The sequence below is a fragment of the Phoca vitulina genome, unplaced genomic scaffold (genome assembly GCF_004348235.1).
Source record: "Phoca vitulina isolate PV1807 unplaced genomic scaffold, GSC_HSeal_1.0 scaffold1, whole genome shotgun sequence".
Lineage (NCBI taxonomy): Eukaryota > Metazoa > Chordata > Mammalia > Carnivora > Phocidae > Phoca > Phoca vitulina.
The window spans coordinates 68,204,528-68,232,162 of record NW_022589704.1 but is presented as its reverse complement, the minus strand read 5'-3'; the positions used below and the strand labels follow the sequence as shown (position 1 = coordinate 68,232,162).

The 27,635-nt window shown below is 36.8% G+C and overlaps 1 protein-coding gene across 1 annotated transcript; it reads left to right on the top strand.

Annotated features, from left to right (window-relative positions):
• The first annotated feature begins 405 nt into the window (after positions 1–405).
• On the top strand, positions 406–27,283 carry GCA (grancalcin). The gene is made up of 8 exons (XM_032409364.1): positions 406–981; positions 2,897–3,061; positions 10,744–10,813; positions 15,467–15,510; positions 15,804–15,951; positions 18,056–18,169; positions 24,769–24,827; positions 25,907–27,283. The coding sequence occupies exons 1-8, from the start codon at positions 955–957 to the stop codon at positions 25,931–25,933; spliced, it is 654 nt and encodes a 217-aa protein (XP_032265255.1). The 5' UTR covers positions 406–954; the 3' UTR covers positions 25,934–27,283.
• Positions 27,284–27,635: the final 352 nt, after the last annotated feature.

The window sequence follows — 27,635 nt, the reverse complement described above, 5'->3', positions numbered from 1 at the left end:
ATTAAAGTAACTGTTTAACTTTTCACCAAGTGATAAAAACCAAGCTGTTCCCATCAGTGGATATAATTAGGAGGCACATCCTAAGAGTGAGTCATTGGTAGAGTTGTCAGAAAATATACAGGCTATCCTGTATATTAATGTATAAACAGTGAATAATTTTTTTTACAGTAAGCGTATGTCTCGTGTGATATTTGGGATAAGTACATTTAAAAAAATCATTGTTTATTTGAAAATGGAATTTACCTGGACATCCTGTATTTTTATTTGCTAACTCTGGCAACTCTATTCGCCATTTATCCACCAAACTACAAGTAACCTTTTGGTAAAATTTCGCATCAAGTGGGTTTTAGCTCAGAAGCACTCCCCTTGGGGCAGAGATAAAGCCTTCAAAGTTTTGGTGTTGTGACATCAACACTACGCAAAAATAAATGTGAGTAATGGAAAGTTTTGAAATTCACAGATGTAGATTTAGAAGTCCAGCTCAAAAGAACAGAGGAGTAGACTAAAAGAAGTCATGGACTGGCGGGTTTGCGAGTTCTCGGGAGAAAGGGAACTCCAGCGTGGAGAGCCTAGCCAAAAAGAGTGAATGTTCCCGGAGCAAAGCCTTCTGTAGTTTAGTGAGGAGAGAGCGCGAGACCTGAGCGAGCCAATAGGAGCCGAACAAAAGGGGGCTGGGTGCGTGAAGCCAATCAGAGATGAGATGGGTGGGACTAGACTCCGGGAAGGAGCGGGCTTCGGCAGCCTGGGCTCCGAAGGGCGGAGCTCAGCCAATCGGAACCGAGAAGGGCGGGGTTGGACTCCGGGAAGGGGCGCTCTCAGGGAAGTAAACCGCATTGCAAGCGCGTCTTTCAGTCTCACCTGCCTCTGCATCTGCCCTGCACCTGCAGCTTCGCCTTTCCCCAGTAGGGCTGACGCTGACTAGAAGGGTGACGGGGGACGCCTGCTCGCGTCGTCATGGCCTACCCGGGATACGGAGGAGCGGTGAGTCCGGGCAGCTTCTCCGCCGCCTCCGCCCCCGCGGGGTGGGGTGCCTCCGCGGGCGGTGCGCCTCCGCGGGCGGTGCCAGCGTGCGGGGTCCGCCCCCTCCCTCCGCTTGGTTTGACGGGTCTCTGGTACTCCGCGGGTTTGAGGCACCGCGCGGTGTTGGAACCTGGGGCCAGGGTTGAGCAGGGAGCCACAGGTTTTCTGGTCCCTGGGGTCCCTTTAAGCGAGTCCTTGTGAGGCAGGGATGGTGCTGTGATTTTGGAAAATTTCTTCCTGGATTGGAGGAACAAAAGCACCCTTTTCTTGTTCCAGTAATATTTTGTGGTCCACCCCCACCTTCCTCAGTTTTGCTAGACGTCCTCTTTCTGAATTTTTGGCCACTTCTTGTTTTCTGTCCTTTAAGTTGCTTATGGATAAATTAAGATATGCCAAATGTCTCTTAATTTTTACTATTCTACCAAGGGCAATCTGTTCTAGACTTTTTTGGGAGGTGGGAAGGATTAGGTTACTCTTTCTTACATAATTGTTTATCCTTAGTCTCCTTTGAGAGTTGGAAGTTTGTAATTTGTGGTTATATACTTTAATTCCTGAAATTGCCTTTTTGGGTCTCTTTTGATGGTCTTTTCTCCTTTTAAAAGAAGCAACTTTGAAAAAAATCCCATCTTTTTTTGTTTTTAATCCATTATATTGTTTTAACATTTACTGTTTACTTGTACTTAATTGCTTCGTAATCTAGTTGTGTATTTCCTGGAGTTTGGAGTGCATTTTTTGGAGCTCTAACACTTCCTCCATACCTTTACCCTTATACATCCAGCCGCACAGTTCTTCAAACTACTGGTAGTATCCGACCTTTTGACTCCTTGCTTCCTCCCCTCCCCCCCGCCACCGCCCAATTTAGAATTCTTTTTTTTTCTTTTTGCTTTCTGGCAGAAATCATCCTTCAAGGATGCAGGTCAAGATTTTTGTTCAATATGGAATAACAAACAATCTTGATACTTCTTTCTCTTCCAGACTCATAAAAATGCTCAGTAAAATGCCTTTCTAAGGTATTAAAAATGTATACCAAGTTCCAAAGTGAGAAAAGTAGAGAGAAGTCATAGCCATAGTAGGAAACAACCATCAGAATACCTGCATTTGAACTATGGTCTCCTTCTTACTAGTTATTTGACCTTAGCCAATTTAGGAAACCTTGTGAAGTTTTAGGTTCTCAATGACAAAAAGGACATAGTAGTTTCATACCTCATAAAGTTTTTGGAAAATCAAAGCACATAATGGAAAGTACTTAGTACCTGGGCTATAAACTCTCAGTAAATATTAGCTGTGTATTATTTTTGTTGGTATTCTTACTGTTTTTCTTATTAGTTTTGAAGACTGTTGTTGGAATTAATCACTTGATTGATCTGTTTATTGGTGTCTTGCTTTTTTAAAAATAAATATTTTCTGATGGAGAGGATGTTTGCATTCTATACAGTTTCCCATGACTAGTTCACAATTTCATTATATTTACCATGTATTCTTCTAAGTATGTATCTGAAGTATACTACTTCTTAGTTTGACTGTAGGTGAAATTTTTTTGCTTTTTGTTTATTTCGGTGATGTTGATGGTAAACACTTAAAAAGTGTGCTTTATGTTCATCTGTTAGATTAAGTTCTCAGAGGCTAGAAAGTTCTTTTTTCTGGTACACTTCTTTTGATGTTGGATAATGTGTTAATGAACTGAATTATGTCCTAATGCAGGACATCTAGCATTTTGTAGCTAACAGCTTTTGTGATAGTGAATTCGGTTGCTTTTAGTATTTCTTTTTATTCTTGCTTTTCAGTGGACTCCTCATAAATATTTTCTTTTAAGCCAATTTTGGTGGATAACAGGTAATATTTGTATTAGTAACCTTATCCTTTTTCACTCTTATAGTTTGGAAATTTTAGTGGTCAGATGCCAGGAATGCAGATGCAAATGGGACAGCCAGTGCCAGGAACAGGGCCAAACCTGCTACGTGGTGGATACCCAGCATATTCTGATAGTTATTCCTCAGCGGGAGACCCCATGTGGACATACTTCACTGCTGTTGCTGGACAGGTGAGATGTTAAATATATGGCACAAACATCAGTTTTTGAAAGGATTGCTGTTTAAAAGAAATGTCAACTCTGCTGCCTTTGGCTCAGGTCATGGTTCTAGGGTCCTGGGATGGAGCCCCACATCGGGCTCCCTGCTTGGCGGGAAGCCTGCTTCTCCCTCTCCCACTCCCCCTGCTTGTGTTCCCTCTCTTGCTGTCTCTCTCTCTGTCAATTAAATAAATAAATAAAATCTTCAAAAAAAATAAATGTCAACTCTATTACTTAGTATGTCATTTTAAATGTATTTGAAATTTATATTTTAAACTTATCTAGACTAATTTTTCTCTTGAGATCAGAGATGAGGGTAGTCATAATTATTTTATTTTTTTAATTTTTAAAAAGATTTACTTATTTATTTTAAAAGATTTTATTTATTTATGTGAGAGAGAGAGAGAGCGCATGAGCAGGGCGAGGGGCAGAGGGAAAAGCAGACTCCCCACTGAGCAGGGAGCCCAACGCGGGGCTCTCCATCCTAGGACCCCGAGATCGTGACCTGAGCCGAAGGCAGACACTTAATCGACTGAGCCACCCAGGTGCCCCAATTATTTCATTTTTAGAAGTCTGTTAGTGTGATGCCTGACACATTGTTCATTTCACTAAGACTGGAAACTGTGGTGCATGACGACTGAGCCAAAGAGGATTGGGGAAAAGAGATCTACGTGATCTACATGTTAGTCTCCTTGAAGAAGCTGGGACAGAGTATCAAAAAGGAGATTTTTAAATTGTGAATGGTTCTGGGAGAGACTTGATGGTAAACCAGTCAAGAAAGGGTAAAGACAACAGAGCAGAATGGAGGTTCAAATATCAGACTAGTGAGAAGAGACAGATTCACACTTGAGTCTTAGTCACAGTCCGTATCTCTTCTTTTAGACTCACCAAGAAAAACTTATGGAATAGTTAGAATTTCACAGAACTTTGATAACATTTTTCATTTATTATTCATTCACTTTAGTGTTCACTAGATCCCATATGCTTAGCTAGAAATAGAGGATATACACAGAATTATTATATATGGTGGACACTTTATTTTGGTGACCCCAATTCCATTCACAACCTCTTTTTCCCTTCTGTGGTAGGAGTTGGAAAAACCCTAATACCATCCCGGACGCCTTTGAATCTTGTAAAGGTAGCCGTGTGCCACAGGACTGGCCATTGCGTTGTAGGTGTAATTTCTTTAGGATGCTTTCCTTTCCTAAATGAGAAAAACCTTCCTGGCAACTATTGTTGGCCCTTTTTGCTCCTTAATTCTTCCTGCCTGCAAAGGGAACTTGAGGTATGGGAAGTGCGGCAGCGATCTGGGTACCTTGAGTCAACAAGCTTGAGATAAAGGCCTTTGGATGGGATATACAGAAAAATGTAAAGAGAGTGATGGCATTGTGAAGTTGCCATACAGTCCTGTTCTGCCTAGCCTCAGACTTCTTGTATAAAACAATAAACCCTTATTGGTTTAAACCTCTTCGATAGTATTTTCTATTTTTTGCAGCTAAATGCAATGCTGTTACATGATACCATTCTTATCTGCAAAGAACTCTTAAGTAGTGTAATGTGGGGAATAAATCTGTTATCTATAATTGACTATATAATCTATTTTACAAAATTACAACTTAAAACATAGGAACTAGGCATATATATTTAGAGACTTTTATTTGACTTCTGAACTCTTTCAGGCTTACAGTTGTGAACAATAATTTGCATGTTTGTACTATTTGATACTTGCCTTAAATTTTTAATAGTTTTGTGCTTTTGAAGATTTATTTATTTTAGGTGGGGAGAGGGGCAGAGGGAGAAGGAGAGAGAGAGAATCTCAAGCAGTCTTCGCGTTAAGTGCAGAACCTGATGGGGGTGGGGGCGCTTGATCTAATGACCCTGAGATCATGACCTCAGCTGAAACCAACAGTGGCATGCTTAACCGACTGCACCACCCAGGTACCCCTAGTTTTGTGCTTTTGAATAGTAAAACTCCATGAGGACATGGCCCTTGTCATTTTCTACCTTACCAAGTAAGCACTAGGAATATATTAATTATTCAATAAATGTATTAGATGGTAAATGAAGGGGGGGAAATCGGAGGGGGAGATGACCCATGAGAGACTATGGACTCTGAGAAACAAACTGAGGGTTCTAGAGGGGAGGGGGATGGGGGGATGGGTTAGCCTGGTGATGGGTATTAAGGAGGGCACGTATTGCATGGTGATAGGTATTAAAGAGGGCACCTACTGAATGGAGCACTGGATGTTATACACAAACAGTGAATCATGGAACACTACATCAAAAACTAATGATGTAATGTATGGTGATTAACATAACATAATAAAATAAAAAAAAATGTAAAATAAAAAAATATATTAGATGGATGCATAAACTGTCTCATCTTCAATGCTTAGTCTAAATATTTAAGCAATTCTTTTGTATGTTGAATTTTGCCTAGCTTTAAGGAATCAGGTGAGTTTACTGAACTCACTTCTGCATCTGTATTTTTTTTTTTGATGGTCTCATAATTAATGATGTTCTATGAGAAATGTCCAATTAAAGGTTTCTACAGTGTTCCTTTTTATTGGATAACATTTTTTGAACAGTAGTGATTCAATCATCAGTTGATAAGGGGAAATTCTGGTTTGTACCTTTGCAAATACACATACACACACACATGCACACACACACATGCATGTCAGTAATACCAACAACTTTAACTTGAGTGTGCATACTGCTTCTGCTTTTTCACACAGCAGCTCTGTGAGGTAGGCAGGATGGATGTACCCTTTTATTATAAATGAGTAAGTGGAGATTAAGGTTCAATAACTGAACAAAGAGAACTTGAACTTGGGTATCATTTCAAAATCTTGCTGCCTATTAGTTAACCTAACCAATGGCAACTAATTTTTTGTTCATTATCTAACTAATAATTAAAGCTCTTATTCAATTAGAAAATGTAGTTTTCTACCACTAATGCTCTTTTTTTGGTTAGGGTTTATAGAGTTGGTGATTATCATTAGCTCAAACTGCAGTAAGGAGATCCAAAAAGATCACTTAGGTTTTCTACATATAATTTAGGAAGACATTACTTGTTAGTCTGTTAGTCAATTAAGGTAACATGTTCTCATAAAATGTATGAAATATGAGTATGAGGTAGTGTAGTATACTAGGAGAATGCTTTCTGGGGGTAATAACTGTAGAAAAGCTGTTCAGGTTGTTTTTCGGACCCCCAGAATACTGAAAAAGCTCATGTAAAATAGAATTTCACTCATTAATTAGATTTTAGATTTTTTAAATTTAATCAACACTTGAATGCGAGGTTGTAATATTTTCAGCCTTTTGAAATAGTAAATGGACGTGGCCACAAACTGTTAGAAATGACTATAGTTGAACGAAGAACCAGTGGTAATTGTCTTCATTCCACCAGACAACCAACCTGCTTTGTACTATGTACTGTGCTAGGGCTTGGGGATGCAAAGATGAGTGAAACTCAGATCCTGACTTAGAAGAGTTCTGTCTAGTAAGGGAGACAGACACACAGGGAATGATAATGGTACCAGGAAAGAAGTGCTAAAGGTAAACAGGTGAAGATTATGGTAACACTGAGAGAGCATTCTCTGATCTTTATGCTTGTTCTCTTTGCCTAGAACAGCACTGTCCAAAGTAAACATAACAAGAGCCACAAACATAAGCCACATATGTAGTTTTGAAGCCTCTGTTAGTACATTTTAAAAAGTAAAAACAAAAAAGTGAAATTAATAATATATTTTATTTAACCCAATATATCAGAAATACTAATATACCAATATGTAATCAATATAAAAGTTATTAATAGGGTGTTGTATATTTTTGTTGTTACTAAGTCTTCGAAATCTGGCATGTATTTTACACTTACAGAACATCTCAGATCAGACTAGCCATGTTTCAGTGCACAGTGGAATATATGGCTAGTGGCCACTATATTGGACAGCTCAGGCCTAGAACACTCTTCCCTCAGATATCTGCATAGCTTGCTCCTTTACTTCCTTCAGATCTTCTTCGAAATTCACTTTATGAATGAATAAGTCAATTCACCCTATAAGGAAATTCACTTATCAGTGATTCAGTTATAGGTGAATTCACTTTATCAGCCTCAGTGAGGCTTTCCTTAACTGTCTGTACAAAGTAGCTTTGGTCCTCATGTCATTCTTCCTTATCTAGTGGTTTTGTGATTGTCCCCACCTTGATTGTGTCCAGAATCCGATTTCATGACAGTTCATGAAATACACCACCTACCTGGCAGTGGTATTGCAGATCCCATCAGCAAACGGGGGGGGTAGCTTAGCTTAGCATTTTAGTCCTGCTTTCCTAAGCCTTCCACTTCTCAGAAGTGGTATCATCAGACAACAGTCTATAGTATATTTTGTTTGTTTTGTTTTGCCCCTTGTCCTGAGTAGAATGTCCCATCTCACTTCCTGCTTTCAGGCAGTGAGCCACTCACATTCCCCATGCCTTGTGAAGTCCTCAGAAGCATGCCCTCTGCCCGACTTCACATCTGCCCTCACTCTACTTCCTAGTTTTTGCTTCTATGTGATGTACCCAAACCCAATTTAAGTTTGGAATTTCATATGTATAAATTAGCTTCATACAGTTTGAAAAACAGAAACTATTCAAATAAAGCAATGAGCCTCACATATATTTAGTTAGAGAAATAAATGTCTTTTTCTCTCACAATTATTTTCCTTCTCCATTGCCATAGAAGGTCCCCTAACTTGCTGTTGTATTGCTAAGTGGCTTAAGGTCCAGCTAGGGTAAGGCAAATGAGAGACTCACCTTTAAATTGAAGGGGGCTTAAAAAATTTAATAATTGTGATAAATAATGTTTTAACCCCATATTAAAAAATTAATGCAAAAAATCTATGATGAATAAATACCAATTTTTTAAAAAGATTTATTCATTTTTGAGAGACAGAGAAAGGGAGAGAGAGAAAGTGGGGGGAGGGACAGAGGGAAAGGGAGAGATTCTCAAGCAGATTCCCAGCTGAGTGTGGAACCGCCCTTGGGGCTCAATCCCAGGATCCCGAGATTATGATCGGAAGGGGAAACAAGAGTCCCGTGCTCAACAGACTGAGCCACCCAGGTGCCCCTGCACTGGGACCTTTTGATGAATGTAATGGAAAATGCCCTGAGTTTTATAGCATTTAATTCTGAACTCTGGTAAAATAATAATCTTGGTTTTTCATAGGAAGATTACACATTCAGTTCTGAAGTACAAGACACAGACAGACTGCATTCTACCTTGTAGCAGTGCAAAGCAGCGTGGGGAAGGAAGCATAGACCTTGCAGATAAATAAGCATGTAAAAATTTGATGCATGGAGTTTAAAGCTCTTTTTTTTATTTTGTGGGAGAGAAAACAGTGAGATGTGTTTCTTAGTTTCACTCATTCAAAAGGGTTAACAAGGACTAAAATACTATTTATATTCCTTAACTCAAATTTATAATGACTTTTTCTGGGTCTTTTAAACGTACTACTTTTCAACTTTGCTTCCTCTATAATCTTTGTTCTTTCTCTACGAAAGAATTTCCATACTCTTCAGGGTCCCTTCTTTGTCTTTGAATGTACAGAAAGAATCCAGAGAAAGGTCCTCTATGTGCTAAGTGGACTTTTCTGTGAAATGTTACAAAAGAAGCTCCTGTTATCATCGGACCACATAGGATTGATTTGCTTCATTTTAATTGTATTGGTCAAGGGTTTTAGTAAATTTGAATTGCTCTTTTATAGAAAGTTTTAATTTTGAGCCTGTTTGCACAATGTGTTATTTTTATAAATGAGGAATAAAATTGATGAAGCTTAGTAATTCTCACTAATTTTATTCTCAGGTTTAGTAACATTTTCCCGCTTAATAAAAGTTAAAGAAAGGGACACCTGGGTGGCTCAGTCGGTTAAGCGTCTGCCTTCAGCTCAGGTCGTGATTCCCAGGGTCCTGGGATCGAGTCCCACATCGGGCTCCTTACTCAGCAGGGAGCCTGCTTCTCCCTCTGCCTGCTGCTCCCCCTGCTTGTGCTCTCTGTCTCTTTCTCTCTCTCTCTGACAAATAAATCCTTGCTCTGTGGGGAGCCTGCTTCTCCCTCTCCTCCCCACTTGTGCTCTCTCTCACTATCTCTGTCTCTCTGTCTCTCTCAAATAAATAAATAAAATCTAAAAAAAAAAAAATCTTCAAAAAAAAAAGAAAGTTAAAGAAAGAGGCAATTTATAAACATGTTATATTTAGTGTAGTGAAGATAGGAGACCTTTTTAAATTAAAAAAGAGAAAAGTCATTTCCTTCTTTTGCTTCTGTTTTAATAATTTGTAAAAGAGTGTTTTCAAAATTTACTCTGCAGTAACTGACAGTGACTTGGCATCTGTGCCATCATTTCAGTGAGATACCATTGACAGTGGCAGCTGAGGACTTCATTGGTTGTTTTGTTTGTTTTGTTTTGTTTACTGATGATTTCTTAGATCATGTTAGAAGTGTGTGCGTAGTTTTTCAAAGTCTTGAAATATAATAATGGTTTGATATAATAGGAAAGTAGGTAATTGTTTAAATAAAAATTCCTTCTAAAGTCTTTATCATTGGAGGAAAAGTTGCTAACCTACTTTTAATTCTAAACATATGGCTAATTTTTTTAAAGTAATTTTCTTAGTCTAGAATTTATTGAAGTTTTGTAATCAAATCCCGGAACTATGCATAGCAGAGAAAGGAGCACGTAGATACTCTCTGTAGGCACATGGATGATCCAATGGAAAGAATTTAATTTTTTTTATTCCTGAGAGAACCACTGGAATTTTTGTTATAAGGAATTCCTTGTTAAAGATTCATTAGAATATGAGTATTTATAATACTTCTTGGAAGTTGGTTGTAAAAATTTTCTTTATTTCCCAGGTCTCTTACAAAAATGAACTCTTACAAAGTTCCTGTTTTAAATTTGCTTCCCTGATCCTATATCAGAGCTGTTGTTTTGCATTTGTGACAGTGTTTATGATGCTTCCAAGTAATTTACTCTGTATATTTTTGTAGAAAATAGGAGGAGGTACTGAAACATAATGAGAATATTCAACCTGTTTCACTTCCATTGTGATTTCTTGTTTGCGTTAAAAAATTTTTATTTCCCATAATAAGTTCAAACAAGAATGTTTGGGAAATAATCAGAAGAATAGCAACAAGATGCAGGATGACTCCAAAATTTTGCTGGGGGTAATGGGGGGATTGGGGGGGAAGTTATTCTCTCCTTCCAGTTACAGCTTCATATCCCATGAGAAGGGCATTAGGGGAACATTTTTGAGATTTTTCTGAACACATTTTGGTCATTTTTCCATTTTAAGTAGAGGTACAATGATTCTCACAAGATAATATTTTGACCTATTATAGGTCAGAATGATTATGCTGTTTCTCAGAAGTAGAAAAAATAAATTATACTTGAAGTGCTTAAATATTAATAGAATATAAGTTGATTATGAAAAAATTATTTTCTATGCTGTTTTGTAATATGCCTTTGCTGTCAGTAATTACCTCTATAATTTTGTAGTTGATTGTAGAGTAATGTTTTAAAGAATGCATATTTATTGATTGGCCTAAAACAGCCAATTAGCATATTAATATGATTTGATATAATTGTGCATTAAATCTGATTATAATTATTTTTTGACAGGATGGTGAAGTGGATGCTGAGGAACTTCAGAAATGTTTGACACAGTCTGGAATTAATGGAACTTATTCTCGTGAGATCATTCCCCCCCCCCTTTTAAAATACTTTTTAAAATCTTTTTATCACAGTTGTATATGCACATAATTTAAAGAGTCAAATAGTTATGCAAAGCTTATTGTGAAAATAACTGTTCCTTGTGCATAATTATCTCCCTGATATTAACCACTCTTAGAGGAAATCTCATTCAGCTTTTGCAGCTGATTCTTTTGAAATTTGCCTCCAGATCTCAAAATAGCATCCTTTTATCACTATAGATTTTCAGTTTTAATGATTAACAATTGATATCCAGCTATGGAAGATGAGAATTAACTCTCTTGGAGCTTGAAACTCACTCTTGTCCCAGTACTCCACACTGGAATGCTTCCCAATCTTACTCCATCCAATATAGCTGTATAGTAATTTTTGTTAGGTCAGTAATCAGTACTTGCCTTATTGTTATTTTCTAAATGTTCTTTTTCTGTCTTGTGATAATGTATGACTAATTTCCCTTTTTATATACTGTTTTACTTTTTCTGAAATTAATCATCATTCTGGAGCTTTTTATTGTGGTCTACTTTCTATGCATAGCTGCAAACCTATCATTCCTTCACCATCATTCTGGAACTGACTTTCCATGCCCTTTTGAGTTGGATCTCCCTTTTATTTCATCTCTAGTCATTTTAAAAAATACAATAAAATATAAAAGTAACTAGCTTCTCAGTAAGAGAGTGCATGGGAGGAAAGTCTTTTTAAGACTTTATCTGAAAATGCTTTCATTCTGTCCACAGAATTAAGTGACCAGGTATGGAACTCTGCATTACAGATCATTTTCATTTAGAATTTTAAAGACATTGCTCCATTGTTTCTAGCATCCACTGTTACTTTATCTTCTGTTTCCTGCCAGTATGTCAATTTTTTCACTGTGGAGGCTTGTGAGATCTTCTCTTCGTGCCAGGTTTGGAATTTCATAATGATGTGCCTGGTTGTGTTGTGTGGGAACTCAGTGGGCATTCCCAGACTGGGAATTCATTTGCTTTAGTTCTGAGACATTTTCTTTAGTGATGTTTTCTCAATTTTTGCTTCTGGAATGTCTGTCATTTAGACTGGTCGCTTTTCTTAATATTTTTTTCTCCTATCTCTGGTTTTCCTCTGTGGGGAGATTTCCTCAGCTTTATTTTTTGAATCTTCTATTGAGTTTTTTTTTTTTTTTTTTATCTGCTATCATGTTCTTAAAATGCAAGAGCTTCTCTTCTTTATTCATGTATGTGATGTCTTCCCTATCTCTCTGAAACTGTATTTTTGTATTTGTTGTTAATGCATTTTTCAGAGTTTTTTCTTCTTTCACCAACTGTTTCCTCCAAATTTTTTTCCAGTTTGTTTCGTTGTCTTTCATGTTAGATGGCTTTTCTCAGGTGTCTGATGATCCTTGGTTGCACATATTGAACTAAAATGCAGGTGAGAAGCTCTGAGGTCATGGTTTGGTATTGACTGTAGACTTCCATGTCTGGTGGTTTGGCGGGGCAGTTTGTTATGCAACAGTATGTTTAGAGATTTCCTTTTGGGCTGGTTGTCTGGTAGGAAAGGAGGAGGGAAGACTCAGCAGGGTTCTTAGTCTTTGATAAACTGTCACTTAAATGCCTTATTTTTACCAGATAGCCTGGGGTTAGGGTTCCAGTATGTGCCTGGTATCCTGCAGTTCCCAGACCTCTCCAGAGAATAAAACCCCAGACTTCTGGTGGAGTGAGAATTGACATGGCAGCCATCTACCAATTTGAGGCAAGGAGGGTTGGAGGCTCTAAATACTCTTTAAATAGATATTCAATTGGTCCTCCTGGTTTTATCTCTATCTTAACACTTGCTTTCTGAAAATACTGCCAATTTTTAAATGTTTGGGGTCTTCTCTAGGATAATTAGGCTGGTTCTCAGCTTTTCTTATCATGTGTTTGGGAACCAGTTTCTCAGATCTAGGGTTAAGATTAGGGTGAGAGTTAGGGTCAGGGTTAGGGTTAGGTAGGGTATGTGCCTGGTATTCTACCGTTCAGAGACCTCTCCAGATGGTTAGGGTTAGGGTTAGTATTAGGGTGAGGGTTTGGGTTCGAGGTTAGGTGTTGGGGGATTGGATTTAGGGGTTTGGGTATGTCCCTAATATCCTGCAGTTCAGAGACCTCTCCAGAGTATAAATTCCCAGGTTTTGCTGAGGTTAGAATAAATATTGCAGACATCTCGGGATCTGAGGCAAAGAGGGGATTTGGTGCTCTAAATGCTCCCTAAATAGATATTCAGCTGGTCTGTTTTTATCTCTACCTTCATACCCATTTTCAGAAATACTACCAATTCTTAAATGTTTGGGATCTTCTCACGGAGAAGTAGGCTGCTTCTCGGCTTTCTTATTGTATATTCAAAAGCCACTTTTCTCAGATATAGGGTTAGAGTTAGGGTAGGAGTCAGGATTAGTGTTAGTGTTAGGTTTAGGGGTTGTAGGTTACTGGTTAGTGGTTAAGATTAGGATTAGGATTAGGGTTAGTGTTAGGTTATGTGTCTGGTGTCCTGCAGTTCAGAGACCTCTCCAGAGAGTTAGTGTTAGGGTTAATGTTAGGGTGAATGTTAGTATCAGGGTTGGAGGTTAGGGGGGACTGGTTATTGGTTAGTGGTTAGGGCTTTGGATATGTGCCTGGTATCCTGAAATTCGAAGAATTCTCCAGACACTAAATCCCTAGATTTTTGCTGGTGTGAGATTAGACATGGCATCCATCTATGGAGCTGAGGCAAGGAGGGAATTTGGGGCTCTAAATCCTCTTTAAATGGATATTCAGTTGGTCCTTCTATTTTTCTCTCTACTTGCACGCCCATTTTCACATATAATACTAATTCTTACATGTTTGGTTCTTCTCCTGGATAATCAGGCTCCTTTTCAGCTTTTCTTATTGGGTGTTCATCAAGCCACTATCTCAGATCTAGGTTAGTTAACTTCCATCCATCCTACTTTTCCAAGTTACATAATTCTTTTCTTCTGTTTTCTGTCTCATGTTTTTTTCTAATGGTTTATGACTTTAGAAAATTTAGTTTTTTGCCCATTCTAATGGGGTATTGGGGGAAATGAAAATCTATTAACTTTCCTGAAAATTCTTCTCTATTCTTTATCAAAAATATTTTATCTTATATACACGTATACTCAGTCCTATTTTGTGATTGAAGATATGCTTATTTGAAGACTCAGTGTTTGCCATTTGTTATCATATGTTCAGATTTTCCCATGTAATGGATGTGTGCCATGTTAACTTGAAAGCAAAACATATCATTTGCTTGACAAAATGATGGAATGCCATCCAGAGAGTCCTCGTGGTAACTTTGCCACCCTCCTTCTTCCCACTTGAGTAGTATTTGTATGAAGGAGCATTGGGCTCCAATCCTGACTCTTCCACTTATTAGCTCTATGAACTTGGGAAACTTTATTATACTGGGCTTCCGTTTCTTCATTTGTAAAATTGGGACTTATAGTACTTTTGTATGTTTATGTGAAATCACCAAATCATACTACTTGGCTCATAGTGAATGCTCATTGAGTGTCTGTTGAATTGTCAGTCTGAAAATATTGTAACCACCTATTCTAACATTGACACTGTATAAAGAAAATCAGCTATTTTAACTTGTAGAATGTTTTATGATTTTTTTCTTAATGGGTTTAAAATTTAGCTGAAATGTTTTTTATTTATAAAAATTTCAAATAGCAAAATTAGATAACTTAATTTTAAGCATTTTTATTTATTTATTCATTCATTTTAAGGAGCTACTAACAAGAACTTTGTAAGCTTTAGTAATTGTGCTGACATAGTATCTCTTTTATCAGGACTGATATAATTGGTCTTGAGGTAAATCAGCTTACCAGTTCAATGCAATTGTGATGAGGATTAGAAAAATTAAATTCTACCTAGTGAGTCTTCAGTTATAGTTCTATAGATATGAAAGTGGTAATACTTCTTATAAGCCAAGATTTTAATATAGTTTATATTTACTTTTTTCTTCCTGCCTTTTCTTTCCCCCAAGGGAAAATAGCTGCTTCAGATCAGAAGCTCATATTTTTCTTACTTGATTGATTGTAGTAAACTAGCAAATGATTTACCTGTATCCAGGTTCATCTTACTTTACTCTGTAGTCTGTTCAGTGTAAGTGAATGTTTCTAGATTGGAAATTTTAGAATTGCCCCTCTGCTCCTTAAAATTCTTCAGTGACTTCCTTTGGTCTAAATCTTTAGGGTGGCATTCAAGACTTTTATGATCTGGCCCTCATCTGCCTTTCAGATGTAATCATAGGCCAGTCCTTCACCCCAAGCTTTAATCAAATCTCTAACTCCTTCAAGTTTTGTGATCTCGGTATATGTCAGACTTCTACTTAAAACCTACTTATCATTTGTGTTAGGAAAACTGAAGCTCTCCTTTCCCCTGTGACAGTAATTTTTAGTTATCCCCAAATCCCCTGACTAGATGTGAGTAGCTTGAAGTAGTAGTGATTTTTATTTTTATCTTTTTTTTTTCACTATGGATGCCTAACATTTAAAGTTTGTTGATAAGGGGTGATTGTGTATTTTTGGCCATTTATAAACATTTTGTTTTATGAAATAGAAATTGTCATAATTTTACATAGATAAAATTGGGCAGACTCCGATTCAAATAATAAATATGTTTTATAGCCTTCAGTTTGGAAACCTGCAGAATTATGATCGCCATGTTGGATGTATCCTTGAATAAAAATAGAAAATACTAGAATATAGAATAATTGCTTTCTGAATATAACCAAGCAATTGTTGGCTATAAATGGCCCCAAGGTAAATTGGAGACTTTAAAAGTACTTTGTAAGATCCCGTTTGAATTCCATACTTTTCCATTTTTACGCAGGAATCTATTCATATGCTAAATCTGGCTAACTTGCAGAAGCATACTAGCAATTTTTTAGTCAGTGATTTACAGTTTTGAGTCAAGTAAATTCTCTTTGGTATCAAAACTTATTTTTATTAATAAAACCATCAGAGAGATTACACAGGAAAAATGGGATTTAATGAATTCAAAGAACTTTGGGCAGCTCTTAATGCCTGGAAGCAAAACTTCATAACTATTGATCAAGACCACAGTGGCACAGTGGAACATCATGAATTGAATCAAGCCATTGCTGCTATGGGTAAGAATATTAAAATTCTTTAGAATCTATCCAGATCATCTTTGTTCTTTGATGAGATGAATCTCGATTGTTAAAATTTGTTAAGGAAAATATTATTTCACCAGTTGTTGCCCAATTTAATTTCAAGATTGTAGATAAATTCTGAGTGAAGACCTTTAACAAAACCATTTTATCTATGATTTTTCCAAAAAATGATCTTTTATACGTTCTAGTTGATAAAATAATTTCTGAATTTCCTCTGTTGAGTATATTAAAATGTATTCCCCTAATTGTTGGTACTCACGATTTATATTATATCTTTTGTAACTTGGTAAGATCTCTAATATTTATTTATTTAGTTATTTAGCTATTTATTTTTACCAAATTTTTTGAAATATAATTAATATGCAGTGTTATATTAGTTTCAGATGTACACTTCTATACATATCTATATCAGGTGTTCAGCCATTCTATGTATTACTCAGTGTCCACCACAAATATATTCACCATCTGTCATCATACACTGTATATTATGACCTTATTGGCTGTATTCCCTATGCTGTATTTTTCATCCCTGTGACTTAATTTTTTTTAATCTTAATTTTTTAAAAATATTTTATTTATTTATTTGAGAGAGAGACACAGAGAGAGAGAGCATGAGCAAGGTGGGGAGCACCAGATGGAGAGGAAGAAGCAGGCTCCCCGCCGAGCACAGAGCCCGAGATGGGACTTGATCCCAGGACCCTGGGATCATGACCCAAGCTGAAGGCAGATGCTTAACCAACTGAGCCACCCAGGTGCCCTGACTTAATTATATTTTAACTGGAAGTTTATACCTCTTAATCTCCCCTCTGGCAACCATCAGTTTGTTCTCTGTATTTAAGAATCTTTTTTTTTGTTTGTCCCTTTTTTCTTTGTTTGTTTTGTTTCTTAAATTCCATATATGAGTGAAATCATATGTCTTTCTCTGACTTATTTCACTTAGCATAATACCTTATATAGGTGCATCCATGTTATTGCAAATGGCAAAAATCTCATTTTTTTCATGGCTGAGTAATATTTCATTGTATATATATACACCACATCTTTTTTATCCGTTTATCTGTTGATGGACACTTCGATTGCTTCCATAATTTGGCTATTGTAAATAGTGCTGTAGTAAACAAAGGACTCCATATATCTTTTTGAGTTAGTGTCGTCTTTTCTTTGGGTAAATATCCAGTAATGGAATTACTGGATCATAGGGTAATTCTATTTTTAATTTTTTGAGGAACCTCTATACTGTTTCCACAGTGTCTGCACCAGTTTACATTCCTGCCAACACTGCAGGAAGTTTTTTTCTCCACATCCTCACCAATAATTGTTAGTCCTTGTCTTTTTGATTCTAGCTATTCTAACAGATGTAAGGGGGGTCTCTTATTGTGGTTTTGATTTGAATTTCCCTCATGGTGAGTGATGTTGAGCATATTTTTGTGTGTCTTTTGGCCATCTGCTTGTCTTCTTTGGAAATATGTCTATTTGGGTCCTCTGCCCATATTTAATTGGATTATTTGGAGTTTTTGGTGTTGAAGATGTTAACTAGACTTATTGTAGTAATCATTTTGCAATATATACAACTATGGAATCATTATATCATACATCTGAAACTAATATAATTTTATATGCCAATTATACCTCAATGAAAAATTAAAAAGAAAAAAAGGAAATACAGAATTTGAATGATAGCAAAGATCACTAATAATCTTTGCTTTGATATTCTTTAAAGAACTATAAAATTACGAAATTGAAATATTGAAGCATTAAAATCTACAAAATACTCTAGACATTATTTAAAAATCAAAATATATTTTAAAAACACAAAAAGATCATTATTTGTTTTCTTAGCTTTGACTTTATTACAAAGCTAGAATTGTGATATTTATGTACCACTTAACCACCTTATTACTTTATTAGTAATAAAGCCTTTGATAAAGTTCAATGTGAATATACTTTGTTTCTAGCATATATTTTTATGGAATGAATTTTGGAAATTTATTTTATGATTATTTTTAAAGAAAATGCAATGTTGTGGTGCTCTTACGGTGTTTGGTTTTAGAAGTTTTAAAGTATAAATTCCTTTTTCTAGGTTATAGGTTGAGTCCTCAAACATTAACTGCTATTGTTAAACGGTACAGCAAGAATGGCCGAATCTTCTTTGATGATTATGTTGCTTGCTGTGTGAAGCTTCGAGCATTGACAGGTATTGATCATTTAAAAATGGGTGCAGTATTATGTAGCTATGTTTCTGAATAGTATCTCTCATTTTCTTCAACAAGTTTGTAATAGTATGTATTTTTCACCTTTATTCACTGTTAAATCTAATCAGTTTTAAGGCTTTAAAAATTTAGTAATATGAATAGTGAAAAATTGTTATAGCTCAGTTTTGGAAAGTTTTCTTCATGTCTCAGTTGCCCAAGTTATGAAATCACTTGATTTGATAGAGAATGAAGAGAGAGAGAGGGAAGAAGGCAGTGGAGTAGGAGAACCATAGGCTTGTCTCTTCCCACGAACACAGCTAGATAACTGTCAAATCATCCTAAATACCCCAAAAACTGACCTGGAGATTGACAGAACAAACTCCACAACTAAAGGGAGAGAAGAGGCTCCGTTGAAGAAGGTAGGAAGAGCAGAGATGTAGATTAGGGGAGAAATGGATCACGGGTGCTGCAGAGAGGAGGAAGCTGTGGTCATGGAGAAGGGCAAGAGAGAAAGGAACACCCAGGAATGCAAAGAACATTTCCCCAAAGCCATTGAGTTGGAAAATGGGAGGGGCTGAGTTTTGTGAATTCTTGCAGTCAGTGGGGCTTAAAACCTGGACTTTTAAAGGTTAGGGTGCTTGGCTAGGGTAGAGCCCAGAGGGCACTGTGCTTCTCCTGGAGAGAAGGCAGGCAAACAACCAGGGGGCAGATAGCATGGAAATAATGATCTGAGGAATGCTTGGAGCACACGGGAGAGTATTCGCTCTTCTTAGAGCATGTCCCTGAGAGGCAGCCTTCAGGGAGACACCTCTCCAGGAACAAAGGAGCTGGCTGATGTCATTTTCCTCTCCCGCCCCTTAGCATAAACACAGAGCCACCTGCCGGAAGCAGTGCAACACTGACATTGGCTGTCTAACTTGTTTATACCAAACCTCACACCCCCGCACTCTGGCGGGACTGCCCTTCTCAGTCAAGCTTGCCTTAGTCTCAGTGTGGTGGGCTCTTCCCCCAAAGACCAGCACAAGCCCCTGCCCACACCGTGTCTCCCAACCAGAGAATTCTGCAGGGTCTCATTTCTGGTGCAAGTGGTGTTAGGTCTGATTTCAGAAGCAGACCAGAGCACACGTAGTTAAAACTGGCCACAGTCTGGCCAAGGACCAAACATTGCCCACAGCAGATAAGTGGAGCCTCTGAAAACACCTAGCCTGAAGGACAGAGCAGCCAAAAGACAAGAGCAGAGCACATGGAGCACACACCAGAGACATTCCCTGAAGTGCCAGGCCCTGGGCACTACGTGATGACCTCTTCTTCATAAAGCAGTTACTTTCAGGAGCAAGTGACATAACTGGCTTTTTGAACACATAGAAGAAAGCAGAGACTTAGACAAAATGCCGAGATGGAGGAAGTTATCTGAAATGAAAGAACAGGATAAGGCCACGGCCAGAGATCCCAGCAAAACAGATATAAGTAACATGCCTGATGGAGAATTTAAAGCAACAATCGTAAGGATACTCACTAGGCTTGAGAAAATAGAAGACATCAGTGAGACCCTTACCACAGAGGTAAAAAAGCTAAGAAAGAATCAACCAGAGATGAAGAATGCAGTAAATGAGATTGGAAACAGGCTTGATGCAATGAGCAGCAGGCTGGAAGAAGGAATGAATTAGTGAACTAGAACACAAAATAATGGAAAATAATGAAGCTCAACAAAAGAGAGAAAGAAAAATTATGGAATATGAGAATAGACTTAGGGAACTCAGTGATTCCATCAAACAATCACATTTGTAATAGAGGCATCCCAGAAGAAGAAGAGAGAGAAAAGGGGGCAGAAAATTTATTTGGGGAGAAAAAAAAGAAGCTGAAAACTTTCCTAATCTGGGGAAGGAAACAAACATCCAGATCCAGGAGGCACAAAGAACTCCCTTCAAAATCAACAAAAGCAGGCCATACCAAGACATAGTGTAATTAAATTTGCAAAATATAAGTGATAGAGGAAAAAAATCTTAAAAAAAAAAAGTCCTTAACTTAGAAGAGAGGACCCAAAGATTAGCTGGAGATTTATCAGCAGAAACTTGGCAGGCCAGAAGAGAGTGGCATGATTTATTCAAGGTACTGAATGGGAAAAATCTGTAGCCAAGAATATTGTATTCAGCAAGGCTTTCATTCAGAATAGAAGGAGTTTCCCAGACAAAAAAACTAAAGGAGTCTGTGACCACTAAACCAGCCCTGCAAGAATATTAAAGGGGACTCTTTGAGTGCAATGGAGAGACCAAGAGTGACAAAGACAAGAAAGGATCAGAGAAAATCTCCAGAAACAATGACAAAACAAGTAATAAAATGGCACTAAATCCATATCTATCAGTAATTATTTTGAATGTAAATGGACTAAATGCTCCAATCAAAAGACATAGGGTGTCAGAATGGATACAAAAATAAGACCCATCTATATGCTGCTTACAAGAGACTCATTTTAGACCTAAAGACAGCTGCAGATTGAAATTAAGGGGATGGAGAAATATTTATCACACAAATGGATGTCAAAAGAAAGGCAGAGTAGCAATACTTTCTATCAGGCAAACTAGACTTTAAAGCAAAGACTGTAACAAGAGATGAAGAAGGGTACTATATCATAATAAAAGGGACAATTCAATAAGATCTATCAGTTGTAAATATTTATGTACCAAATGAGAGTACCCAAATATATAAAACAATAACACACATAAAGGAACTAATTGATAATAATACAATAATAGCAGGGGACTTTAATGCCCTGCTTACATCAATGGACAGCTCATCTAAACAGAAAATAAACAAGGAAACAATGTCTTTGAATGACACACTGGACCAGATGACTTAACAGATATATTCAAGACATTCCATCCTAAAACAGCATAATATGCATTCTTTTCACTTGCCTATGGAACATTCTCCAGAATAGATCACATATTAGATCACAAATCAGGCCTCAACAAATACCAAAAGATTGAAATCTTACCATACATCTTTTCTGACCACAACACTATGAAACTAGAAGTCAACCACAAGACAATATTTGGAAAGACCATAAATACATGGAAGTTAAACAACATCGTACTAAACATGGGTCAACCAGGAAATAAAATAAGAAATGAAAAAATACAGGGACACAAATGAAAATTTAAACACAATGGTCCAAAACCTTTGGGATGCAGCAATGTGGTCCTAAACAGGAAGTATATGACAATACCAGCCTACCTCAAGAAGCAAGAAAAATCTCAGATAAACAACCTAATTTTATACCTAAAGGAGCTAGAAGGAGAACAAAACAAAAACAAAAAGACAACAAAAGGAACCTAAAGCCAGGAGAAGGAAGGAAATAATAAAGATTAGAGCAGAAATAAATGATATAGAAACTAAAACATCAAAAAACAGATCAATGAAGTCAGGACCTCATTCTTTGAAAACAATAAAATTGATAAGCCTCTAGCCAGACTTAACAAAAAGAAGAGAAAGGACCCAAATAAATCACAAATGAGAGAGAAGAAATAACGACCAACACCACAAAAATGCAATTAGAAGATTACCAAAAATTATATGTCAACAAATTAGACAACCTGGAAGAAATGGACAAATTCCTAGACACATATAAGCTACTAAAACTGAAACAGGAAGAAATAGAACACTTGAATAGACTGATAACCAGCGAAGAAATTGAATCTGTAATCAAAAAAGACCCAATAAACATAAGTCTAGGGTCAGATGGTTCCTAGGCAAATTCCACCAAATTTATTTATTTTATTTTTTTTAAAGATTTTATTTATTTATTAGAGAGAGAGAGAGCGCACATGAGATGAGGGAGGGTCAGAGGGAGAAGCAGACTCCCTGCCGAGCAGGGAGCCCGATGTGGGACTCTATCCCGGGACTCCAGGATCATGACCTGAGCTGAAGGCAGTCACTTAACCAACTGAGCCACCCAGGCGCCCCAGAATTCCACCAAGTTTAAAGAAGAGTTAAAGCCTTTCCTTCTCAAACTATTCCAAAAAATAGAAAAGGAAGGAGAACTTTTAAACTTATTTTATGAGGCCAGTAATACCCTAATACCAAAACCAGATAAAGATTTCTCTAAAAAAAGAGAACTACAGGTGATATCTCTGATGAACATGGACACAAAAATTCTCCATAAAATACTAGCAAACCGAATCCAATAGCACATTAAAAGAATTATTCACTATGATCAAGTGGGATTTATTCCTGGGTTGCAAGGGTGGTTCATTATTTGCAAATCAATCATCATGGTATACCACATTAATAAAAGAAAGGATAAGAACCATGTGATTATTTCAATAGATGTAGAAAAAGCATTTGACAAAGTACAATATCCATTTATGATTTAAAAAAAAAAAACCCTCAACAAAAGAGGTTTAGAGGGAACATACCTCAATATGATAAAGGTCATATATGAATAAGACCCACAGCTAATACCATCCTCAATGAGGAAAAACAGCTTTTCCTCTATGGTCAGGAACAAGACAGGGATGTCTACTCTCACCACTCTTATTTAACATCGTACTGGAAGTTCTAGCAAGCAATCAGACAACAAAAAGTAATAAAAGGCAACCAGATCAGCAAAGAAAAAGTCAAACTTTCACTATTTGCAGATGACATGATACTTTATATAGAAAACCTGAAAGACTCCACCAAAAAATTGCTAGAACTGATACACAAATTCAGTGAAGTCATAGGATACAAAAACCAATGTACAGAAATCTGTTGCATTTCTACATACCAATAATGAAGTAGCAGAAAGAGAAATTAAGGAATCAGTCCCATTTACAATTGCACCAAAAACATTCCATGCTCATGGATTGAAAGAACAGATATTGTTAAAATGTCTATACTACCCGAAGCAGTCTGCACATTAAATGCAATCAATATCAGCAATATTTTTCAGAGTTAGAACAATCCTAAAATTTGTATGGAACCACAAAAGACCTTGAATAGCCAAAGCAAACTTGAAAAAGCAAAGCAAAGCTGGAGGGATCACAATTCCAGACTTCATGTTATATTAAAAGCTGTAGTAATCAAAACAGTATAGTGCTGGCACAAAAACAGACACATAGATCAATGGAACAGAATAGAAAACCCAAGAGTGAACCCACAACTATGTGGTCAGTTAATCTTCCGACAAAGCAGGAAAGAATATCCAATGGGAAAAAACAAGTGGTATTGGGAAAACTGGACAGCAACATGCAAAAGAATGAAACTGGGCCACTTTTTTACACCATACACAAAATAAATTCAAAATGGATTAAAGACCTAAATGTGAGACATGAAACCATAAAAATCCTAGAGAAGAAGGCAGTAACCTCTTTGACCTCGGCTGTAGCAACTTCCTTCTGGATAGGTCTCCTGAGGCAAGGGAAACAAAAGCAACAATAAACTATTGGGACTTCATCAAAATAAAATGTTTCTGCACAGTGACGTAATCAACAAAACTAAAAGGCAACCTACAGGATGGGAGAAGATATTTGCAAATGACATATTTGATAAAGAGTTCCTATCCAAAATACATAAAGAACTTATAAAATTCAACACCCAAAAAACAAATAATCCAATTAAAAAGTGGGCAGAAGAAATGAATAGACATTTTTGCAAAGAAGACATCCAGATGGCTAACAGACACATGAAAAGATGCTCCACAGCACTGATCATCAGGGAAATACAAATCAAAACTACAATGTGATAAGCACCTCACACCTGTCAGAATGGCTAAAAACAACACAAGAAACAACAGGTGTTGGTGAGGATGTGGAGAAAGGGGAACCTTCTTGCCCTGTTGGTGGGAATGCAAACTGGTACAGCCACTGTAGAAAACAGTATGAAGGTTCCTCAAAAAGTTAAAAATAGAACTACTTTGCCATCCAGCAATTGGGACTACTAGGTATTTAGCCAAATACAAAAATACTAACTCAAAGGGATACATGCACCCCGATGTTTATAACAGCATTATCTATAATAGCCAAATTTTGGAAACAGCCCAAGTATCTATCAGTTGACAAATGGATAAAGAAGATGTGAGATATATATATATATACACACACACACACATACATATGTATGTATATATCCCCAATGGAATATTACTCAGCCATAAAAAAGAATGAAATCTTGCCATTTGCAAAGACATGGATGGAGCTAGAGAGTATTAAGCTAAGTGAAGTAAGTCAGAGAAAGACAAATGCCATATGATTTCACTCATGTGAAATTTAAGGAACAAAACAAATGTGCAATGGGAAAAAGAGAGGGAGAGAAAGAGGCAAACCAAGAAACAGACTTTTAACTATAGAGAACAAACTGATGGTTACCAGAAGGGAGGTGGGTGAGGGGAATGGGGGAAATAGGTGATGGGGGGATTAAGAAACACACTTGTTGTGATGAGCACTGGGTGATGTATGGAATTGTTAAATCATGATATTGTACCCCCAAAACTAATATTGCATTATATGTTAACTAATTTAAATAAAAACTGAAACTTTTGAGTATGAAATTAGTCATTTTTTTAGTGCAAGTATTTGAAACTATATATTTAAAATTTTAATATTTTTTGTTTGTTTGTTTAAAGATTTCTTTAGGAGAAGAGACCACTTGCAACAAGGGGTTGTGAATTTTGTATATGATGATGTGAGTATTCTGATATTTACACTGTGTTCTAGATGTGTTCAGTTGTCAAAAAATTTAAGTGATCCCTGGTATCAGTACTGGGATTAATATGTTTTATAGACCATATTCTTTTTCTGTTTTTTTCAGCTAAATGCAAATATGATTCGGTATTTGTACAAATACCAACTTGACTTTATATTAAACATAAAGATACTTCTAAATTTCATGACATGTTTTTGGCAGTTTATCTTTCAAGTCATTTTTTAAAAAGATTTTATTTATTTATTTGTCAGAGAGAGAGAGAGAGAGAGCACAAGCAGAGGGAGCAAAAGAGGGAGAAGCATGCTCCCCACTGAGCAAGGAGCCTGCTGCGGGACTCAATCCCAGGAACCTGGGATCATGACCTGAGCTGAAGGCAGACTCTTGACTACTGAGCCACCCAGGCATCCCATCCCATCTTTCAAATCATTTTTAAGGGCAAAACTACCACTATTTTTATTTATTTTTTATTTTTATTTTTATTTTTATTTTTTTTAAAGATTTTATTTATTTATTTGAGAGAGAGAGAATGAGAGAGAGAGAGCATGAGAGTGGGGAGGGTCAGAGGGAGAAGCAGACTCCCTGCCGAGCAGGGAGCCCGATGCGGGACTCGATCCAGGGACTCCAGGATCATGACCTGAGCCGAAGGCAGCCGCTTAACCAACTGAGCCACCCAGGCGCCCAAAACTACCACTATTTTTATACAGAGTAGTTTACTCTTGGTGATATTAAGAGAGAGGAAATTTTCATATATGACAGATTAGGACACTGTTCATTTCTCGTTTCAAATGGTTGCAATTAGCATCATCCCATTTTTTTTAACTGAATCTATAGGAAAATTATATTTCACATGTACATCAGTGTTTCAGGGTTTTTGTTTTGTTTTTGTTATACGGAAGTTAGAGGGTCAGCATTTCCCTACTGGTATATCCCTGTTTACATTACAAGCCTTGGAAACATTTAAAACTTCCCCTCTTGTGAAAATGCTTTTATGGAGTATAATTAATCAAAAACAAAAACCATTTTATTGTTACCAGCTGATGATTTTGCTTATGTATTAGTTTTTGCAGGGTACTATGGCAATTTGAATGTCTAGAATATGAAAGCTGAAGAAACACTGTGAATTTTTTTACCTGGAAGAAATGAACTGGACTACTTTGAATTTGAAGCTTTGGGGGCTTTTCTGTGTTTCTCCTTGTTAAACCTGTTCCCTTTCTATGTGTTTTTACTTTAGTGCATAGTTCAAAGCAATAAAAGAAGTGCTTTTGTATTTGGAATATTAATTGCTTTTAGAAAAGTTATGACTTAACAGGTATCTGTATGGTGTCCTAAAATATTGGTATATGATGAATTGATATAAATACCTTTTAACCTTAATTTTTAACATTGTTAACCCAGAAGAATGTACTTACAAGAGACTATATAAGAAGGCAAATAATGAAAGTCTAGATAAAGCTAATGTATACTTACCAGAAGGTTACAAATTATACTTTGAAATTTTGTTTGTAGTCATTGGTTGTGAAGGGGAGCTAGAAGGAGAAGCCTGGATTTTGTGCCGTATTTGTAGGAGAGTTTATTCCTTGATCACATAATTCAAGAACAGAAACTCACTGGTCTTTGTCTATGAAGAGAGAAAGTTCCTAAAATTTTATGTTACATCACCTTAGGTGCACCATAAATTAACCTATAGAAATAAGGCTACAGGAGGCATTTTTTTCCTTTGTTTTTGTCAGTGCATATTTTTTTCAATATGCTTTTTTGTCTTCTGTGGAAAAAAAGTTCTTAATAAACATCCTTTTGTGACTGTACTTTTTTTCATTAGTGACAACAAAGCCTAAAATGGCATCTTCCTTTTAAATCTAGACTTTCTGGAAGTGATCCATATTTTTAATGAAATGTCAACATTTCAATGTATTCTGTGAAGCTAAATTGTTTTATATATATAATGCCAACTGTTTACAAAATTAAAAAATCAAGTAATCTACCACTTTGCTTAAATGTTCAGAAATTTTAAGTTTGACTTTCTCAACATTAGCTGCGGGTTTACCATTGGCATTGGTAAACTGGTAAGTCGTTGAGCGCAGGTGTGTCACGTGGGGGGTACTGACCACAGGTGGCGCCGTGGCCTGTTTCTGTGGCATTACTGTGGAAAGCTGCAAAGTGGTCATCAAATCCTTAGCATTTAAGATCCCTGGTGTGAGCTGTTGTAATTAATCCAGCTGCTTTCCTGGCAAATGTTCTGTCTTTCTTAGTGAAGATTTAAAAAAACATGTATTTTTCTTACACTTTAACTGAAGGTCTTCCAGCTTAAAATGTGAGTACAAATTGACATGATTTTAGTATGACTGGTGACCAAATTAATTAGGCTTTTTATAAAATTCTGTGTTTCTTTTTTTTTTTTTTTTAATTTTTTTTTTTAAGATTTTATTTATTTGTGAGAGAGACAATGAGAGACAGAGAGCATGAGAGGGAGGAGGGTCAGAGGGAGAAGCAGACTCCCTGCTGAGCAGGGAGCCCGATGCGGGACTCGATCCTGGGACTCCAGGATCATGACCTGAGCCGAAGGCAGTCGCTTAACCAACTGAGCCACCCAGGCGCCCTAAAATTCTGTGTTTCTTAAAGGATGGAGGGTGAATGGCAGTATCTTGAAAGAAAACTTTTTATAAACTCACAGAATTTTAAATCAACTTTTACTTTTAACAGTCCTGGAAAGGAAGTATTGGATAGTCATTTTGATATTATAATTTTATATAATTAGCTATCATTTGGTCAGCAGTATAAAATGTGTGA

Bases quoted from the DNA above. Each gene is read 5' to 3' on its own strand.
- GCA (XM_032409364.1), top strand. From the start codon at position 955: ATGGCCTACCCGGGATACGGAGGAGCG. The intron at 3,062-10,743 runs GTGAGATGTTAA...ATTTTTTGACAG, and splicing joins TCACTGCTGTTGCTGGACAG to GATGGTGAAGTGGATGCTGA. The intron at 10,814-15,466 runs GTGAGATCATTC...TATGTTTTATAG, and splicing joins AATTAATGGAACTTATTCTC to CCTTCAGTTTGGAAACCTGC.